A 7,054-nucleotide genomic window follows, 5' to 3' on the forward strand; every position below is an offset into this window, starting at 1 on the left:
AAACCTAAGAGGTCTATCACTTCCCTGCCCCTACTTTTAACTGCAAATAACCACAAATTTTGTTGTTTCAATACTATTACACACATAAGGGAAATAAATCAGCTCAGATTTATTTGATCAGTCACCTAGCAACTAAATATACTAAGTTACCTTTCCTTTCCTCATTTCTAAGATAGGAGCCTCCCCAGTGGCTAGAGAAATTTCAGTTAATTGTCCCCCCCACACATTAAAAGGGTATAAAGACCCATGTTCGGTGACTGGGTGGCTCAGTCGGTTAAGCGTCTTCATGATCCCAGGGTCCTGGGATTGAGCCCTGTATCGGGCTCGCTGCTCAGTGGGGAGTCTGTTTCTCCCTCTCCTCCCTGCTTGTGTGTTTTACTAGCTCTGTCACTCTCAAGTGAATAAAATCGTTAGAAGATCTTTTAAAAATCTGTCAGATAATTTTACATTTCTTTTATCTTGATATTGGCATGTAAGTTTTTTTTTAATTTTGAAAATTTGTAATTCATAGTATGATGGGTGATTTTCCATTGAAATCTAGGTTATTTTTGTGTAATAGCTAGGAGTCTGGATCTTTAAGCCTGCTGTTTTAGCTGGCTTTTTTTTTTTAAGATTTTTTTGAAATTTATTTATTAGAGAGAGAGCATGAGAGGGAGGAGGGTGAGAGGGAGAAGCCGACTCCCCGGCGGAGTAGGGAGCCCGATGCAGGACTCGATCCTGGGACTCCAGGGTCATGATCTGAGCCGAAGGCAGTTGCCCAACCAACTGAGCCACCCAGGCGCCCTTTAGCTGGCTTTTTCGGACACCACTCTGGCAAGGGACAGGGAACCCTGCCTTGTTAAGGTTACTGCCTGATATGGGTAGACCTGCGGGCTCCTTGCTCAGCGGGGAAACGGCTTCTCCTTCTACCCTCGGCCTGTACTGTCTCTTCAAGTAAATAAAATCTTTAACAACAAAACAACCCATGTTTCCTGGAGTCCCAGGATCGAGTCCTGCATCAGTTTTTATTCCCTGAACTACTGGTGAAATCAGGGTAGAGACAACAAAGGGTAAAGTGGGTATTTTATTTATTTGTACTTAAACCTATAAACCAATCAGCCAAACGGGTACTATTATCATGATACATTAAAATACAAAACATCTTTCTACAAATCCTAGAATAATGAACAAATTAACAGTGCTAGTAAAACATCACAAGGGACAGAGGAAATCAATGAAGCACACGATAGCTTAACCCCTCTCCGGTAGTAATTGAGGTTATTAACAAGAAAAGCCTCACAATCTCAGAAAATACAAATTATCCTTCATCACACGTCTTTGTATCTTCACTTCCTATTCTTGAGGTTAGATTCTAGAACCTAAAGAGATCCACATTAGGATTGTATCTAGTCACCTATAGCCAGAAACACCTTTTCTCATGTTGTCCAGAGCAGCCACCGCTCCTGAAACCTCTTTGACTCCAATCGTACCCCCTCAGTGGACACAATAAGAACAATGGGAAACAGATTATCGAGGCCGAGATCTATAGAGGACCCTAGAAGACAAAGCCTAGAAGTAATACAGCCACCACCCAAACTGAGATCGAATAATATACTCATCGTCACACATCTTCAGGCTCTATGTTCACAGAGTAATTTGGGAACAAATCCATTATTTGCTGGGTACTAAAATACTTAGCGGATTGTTGTATTACACTATGGCTTTCCCCAGAAGTTGCTAAGATGGACTCCAAATCGCTGATGGAATTTTGCTGGAACTGGATCTGGGGCTGCAGGGATTCCTCTCCACAGTTCTGGAGCTGATTGTTCCAGGTTTGGGGGCACCAGGTCTGACTGGCCCAGGAATGGTTGCCCCAAGACTGGCCGTTCCAGGAGTGGTTGCTCCAAGACTGGCTGTTCCAGGTCTGGTTGCTCCATAGTGGAAGGTTTCCAGAAGTGTTCCTCAGGTATCCCTGGTGGTAGGAATAGAAGCCTGGGTATTGTGTGGTTGCTGTGCTGTTCTGAAAAGGAATAGCAGATTAACTGAAAAGCTCGGAGGAAAATCAGAACCGTGTGTGGTTGGGGTTGTATGGTTTAGCAACGAACAAAACTAAGAAGTCAGTGAAAAGAAAGCAGAAAGATAAAAGCTTCCCATCACCTGAGTCACACTCTTGCTCTCCTTTGGCCAATGGTTTTTCTGCCACCTCTTACATTTCATTCTCTGGTTCTGGAACCAGGTCTTCACCTATCAAAAAAAAGTGACAGGAAAACATAAAATACCAGTCGTGTGGATGTACCAGGGATCAAAGAATATTGTGAACATTTTTTCCCCTGACAGTATCTAAAGCTCAGGAACAAGATGAAACCTTCTAGAGTCCTTTCTGCAATCTGGAAACAATTTTCTGTGAATGAATCTCAAAGCCCCTCAAGTCAGCTGGCTGCTTTAATACAGCTAACCAGTTAGAGAAGATACGCTACTTATCTACTCACTAGAAAGTTCACGTGTAGATATCTACCCATCCCCCTTTTCATAGTTGAGCCATCCCGGTAGTCACAGTTAAAAGGTTACTTTGCAGTAAAAATCCTCCCCCCATAAGCACACTGCTTTTTTTTTAAATTTTATTTATTTGACAGAGTGAGAGAGAACACAAGAGGGGGTAGTGTCAGAGGGAGAAGCAGACTGCCTGCTGAGCAGGGATCCCAGTGCGGGACTCAACCACGGGACTTTGGGATCACGACCTGAGCCCAAGTCAGTTGCTTAACCAGCTGAGCCACCCAGGCACCCCTAAGCACACTTCTGTATTTAATGGGATAATGGTGGTAATTTTAACTCATGAATTATAAAATACACCACTAGAACTATTTAGATATTATCAAGTTATATAACAGCACACAAAACTTCAATTTTCAGATGATTTATAAACTATAAATTAGAAAATGAGATTAAGAAGGACCAGATGTATGTATGTACAGGTGTACACACCCACACACTATAAAATTATGGAATGGAGGACTTATCTCTAAGTATACACTGGTGATAGAAAACCATAAAATATCTATTAGGCAAGAATATGAAAAATTATTAACCTCACTAGTAATCAACTGTACACAGACAAACAAATGATTCCATTTTTTTATTTTAATGAGAAGCAGTGTTGGTTAAGGACTCTCCTAACCTGGAAGATGGAAATATATAGAACTCCTCTGATCAAGGAGAAATCAGAAACCTTTTTGGCATTTTAGCTTGTGCAACAGGGAGAAGTGGTTAAATAAACTATGGCATAATTAAAGAGAACATTTAAAGATGGTCACGAGGGGCGCCTGGGTGGCTCTGTTGTCAAGTGTCTGCCTTGGGCTCAGGTCAGGATCCCAGGGTCCGGGGATGGAGCCTGCCTCATCCGCTCGCCCCTGCCTGCCGATCCCCCTTCCTTGTGCCCTCTCTCTGTCAAATAAATAAAAAGCTTAGGAAAAAGAAAAAAAAAAGATGGTCATGAAATGTTACAAAGAACCCACTTTCATATTAAAATTATTTGTAGCGGGTACACAAACACAGATGTTAGTAATGCTCATCTGCAAAGGAGCTTTTCATTTGTCACTGCAAGGAGAACAAAACACATCCTACCTGCTTATAGCTAAGGTTCAGAATGTTGGAAAGTTCTTGCATCTGCTGGAGACTGAGGTATTTCTGTCTCTGAAATCGACCATTGAGGACATAGAGTTGGGCCTGAGAGAACACGGTCCTGATCTTCTGTTTCTTGCCCTGGGCCGTATCTTCCTTCCTCACTGTTCTCTCCTCCCCGGAGGTGGGTGGTACTTTTACCCTGGGACTGGTGGAGGAGTCGGGGCTGTCCTGAATACGCAGATCCATGGATGCAGGAAGAGGAGAGACTGTGGGAAATAAAACAACACTTTTCTCTAAAACTTTGCAGATGCTCAATCATATTCGCAAATTCATTGTTTTCACAGCATTTTTAAAGTCCTCACAACCTCAGAATTAGGTAGTAAAAACTCTTCTGGGACCTTGCACACTTTGCTCATCTTCAGATGATGCCAACCCACTAAGTGTACTAGTTGTCACCATTTCACATCCAATGGACATGGCCAACAGCCTACCTGCTGGGAAGCAGAGGGGACTCAAACCTCTTTTTTTTTTATGACTTTATTTTTAAGTAATCTCCACCCAACATGGGGCTCTAATTTACACTGTCGAGATCAAGGGTCACATGCTCCACCGACTGAGCCAGCCAGGTGCCCCTCGAACCTCTTTGGCAAAAGATTTTTACTGCAAATTGATGCTCAAGAGCCTACACTGTGGCTGCTCAGAAAGGTGGGAATGATCACTGGACTCCTTTTTGTAAAATTAATCCTCACCTACATCAGATTCTGGGGACCCTTTAAAATCCACGGCTGACTACTGCCCAGTTCCAAATACCAGGAGTAGCACGAACTGGGAATTCCGATAGGCTTTCGTTTCAGACTCTGTCTTTACTAGCTGTGGGACCCCGTTTCCAAAAGTATTTCTCTCCCTCACAGAGGGAGTTCCTTCACTGATTAAAGCAAAGTGACAGAGAAAGTTGTCTAGCACAGGACCTGGCATGTATTTACCGTCTAACTAAAAATTAATTTCCTACAAAAATATAAAAATAAAAAACAAAAAATAAAAAAATTCATTTTCTGTATATTGCCTAGATTTGGTAGCCGCTTAAACTCTTAATAGCACTGAGGTATTTATTTCCCGCGCTCAACTTCAGCTCTCCCCTAGTCTGTATTCCGTGGCAAAAATTCACAATTTTATGCTTCTTGTGAGTAGACCTAGAAGGAAAGAAAATGGGGCTAGACCAAGGAGTACAGTGGAGCATCTCCTAAAAATGATCTCTACAAAACTTGCACTTGGCTTGCTAAGGAGGGCGTGCCCACTTGCTTATGCCTACTTGCTCATACCCAAGCTACTTCTCACAATCCAGCGCTGATTATTCAAGGTTTGAAATTAAGAAAGGCCATCAATATGAAGTTTAGGAAAACAGGGTAACATTAAAATCTAACATTCCAATAAAGTAGATGCTTACTTAGTCCTTCCCCACAGCTTAGTTTTAGAGGTAATCATCATGTAAACAATTAAGTCTTTATCTTTATCATAAATCTTAAAAAAATGAAAGTTACCACAAATCTTAAGAAATGGTTAAATTTACATTTTCATTTTTAACAACTGCTGCCTGACGGATTTACAAAAATATACTGCCTTTACAGTGTCCTGAGCACCCACCCCACCCCCCACCTGTGGTTACCATTTAGAAGCCAAACTGGGTTTCACAAATTTGGGCTCTAGCCCCTTTGAGTGTCAGCAGATTAAACCTTCTAGAATTATCTACCATAAAATGGGACGAACATTTCCCCAGGATGTAGGAGAGACGTGGGCATAGGAGGTTCCCAGAAACTCAGAACTGCCCCAGTGAGTAACACCCATAGAGCCAAGGAGTGGGAGAAGAGCCGGTTACTACTGTCGTACAAAGGCAAAACGTTTCAGTAAGGTGAGATTCATCACTAGCCACGCCATTTCTGGCATTCCGTGAAAAAAGACTAATCAAAAAGGGGATGCTCACTGCATCCCCCACGCCAGCTGTGATGCTAGGACTTCTGGCTTAGCACTTAACACCGTTACCGTGTCCTCAGCACTGCGTGAAGATTTAGACATCAGCTCATTTATCACATCACATTTGCGTTTCCACAGCGCCTGTGCACGTAAGCCCTCCCATACCCAGTGAACAGCCGAAATGCCCGCATCCTGGGGCCCTTGTCTCTTGACTGACACCTGGGACAGGTGAACGGGCACCCGCCACCAACTTACAACCGAGACAGGTGCTGAGAGGGTTAACTGAGGACACCCGCTCGTATTAATGGACTATAATTGCTCACGAGGGAAACGAAGGACCCTGACCCTCCTTCGCCTTTCACTTTCCCTCAAGGAAAGCAGCTTTTTGAGGATTCCTTTCCCCTTATCGGTCTCCGCGTGGGGTGTCTGAGCAGATGACATTTGCAGGGACGCATAATTTTCTTCAGGCCCATAAATCTCAGGCATTGGAGAAGAGTCCCTTGAACTGGGTGCTTTGGGGCCAGGTGGGCATTGGGGCAGAGCTGGATCTGCACTCATGTTGGTGAGTTGAGGGTAGACGGGGGAAAAAAAAAAAAAAGAGCGAGATTGCAAGAAAGGCCCAGGCATATGGATCTAGGTGGAAGAGCTGAGGAGAGTAGGAAGACCTCTAGATGTTAGGAGTCTGAGAAAGACAGGATGAAGTGCGTCACCACTGCAACAGTAAGAGCCAACCAGCCCAATGGAGCCAGAGGAGAAAATTTTGGAGGCTCTAGATTTATAAGGAAGGCTCCACCATCCTCAGACCGCCCCTCCTGGCAGCCCCATGCCCACACACACCCTTGGGAATTCTCAGTTAATCCTGTCTGCCAGTCTCACCAAGGCCATTGTAATGTAAAAGGTAGCTGCCGGGTAGTCCAGACTGGGTGGGGAACGGGGAAACGGGGGCCACAGAACCTTAAGAAAAGGTAAACCCAACAATTACATATTTCTGGGTTCACTGCGTTTCCATCTTTTCAAATCAAAGATGCACCTGAGACTACCTCAGGTGATTGAACCTTCCACTAGAACAATTAATTTCTTGATTTAAGTCCCCTTAGGGTCTCAAAATTGAGCTGGTGCTGGCGGAAACTTGAACCAGTAGCTCTGTTTTCCTCTTCAAGTCCCCCTAAGGTCACAATAAGACACATGTTGTATGTTGCTAAGGTGTCAGTTGATATCAAAACTAGTACTTGTTTTCAAGATCCTCTTACTGTTTTTTAGTTTTCAGAGAGACAGACAGACAAGGCTTTCCCCCAGGACTGTTGTCTCCTTTTTAACAAAAGTCAGAGGAAAGGAGCGGCAGCCTGCTGACCTGCTGACTTTGTGCCCTGCAGGTAACTATGCTTCTGCCATCAGTATGGGAAATTTGTTAGTAGTTTCTATATACCCATTGCTGGATAGACTCTTGGCTCAGTTTCCTTATCTGTACCTCTTTCTGCGTGGCTCT

General features: G+C 43.6%; 1 protein-coding gene across 2 annotated transcripts; it reads right to left on the reverse strand.

Moving 5' to 3' along the window:
* Positions 1-1,600: 1,600 nt before the first annotated feature.
* On the reverse strand, positions 1,601-6,126 carry LOC148163699 (homeobox protein NANOG-like). Of its 2 annotated transcripts, none has more exons than XM_088025548.1 (4): positions 5,980-6,126; positions 3,601-3,870; positions 2,137-2,223; positions 1,601-1,951 (listed from the first exon to the last, which is right to left on the reverse strand). In XM_088025548.1, exons 1-4 carry the CDS (start codon positions 6,124-6,126, stop codon positions 1,601-1,603), a joined length of 855 nt encoding a protein of 284 aa, XP_087881674.1. The 2 variants fall into 2 exon arrangements, with proteins under 2 accessions (XP_087881674.1, XP_087881673.1); XM_088025547.1 differs by having other exon boundaries at positions 1,601-1,999.
* Positions 6,127-7,054: the final 928 nt, after the last annotated feature.

The sequence above is a fragment of the Eumetopias jubatus genome, unplaced genomic scaffold, assembly GCF_037043125.1.
Source record: "Eumetopias jubatus isolate StellerSeaLion01/CBP00866 unplaced genomic scaffold, mEumJub1_p1.0 scaffold_8, whole genome shotgun sequence".
NCBI classification, from domain to species: Eukaryota; Metazoa; Chordata; class Mammalia; order Carnivora; family Otariidae; genus Eumetopias; species Eumetopias jubatus.

Bases quoted from the DNA above. Each gene is read 5' to 3' on its own strand.
- LOC148163699 (XM_088025547.1), bottom strand. From the start codon at position 6,126: ATGAGTGCAGATCCAGCTCTGCCCCAATGCCCACCTGGCCCCAAAGCA. The intron at 3,871-5,979 runs ACCGATAAGGGG...GTTTTATTTCCC, and splicing joins CTCAGACACCCCACGCGGAG to ACAGTCTCTCCTCTTCCTGC. The intron at 2,000-2,136 runs GTGATGGGAAGC...ATTCCTTTTCAG, and splicing joins AGAGCAAGAGTGTGACTCAG to AACAGCACAGCAACCACACA.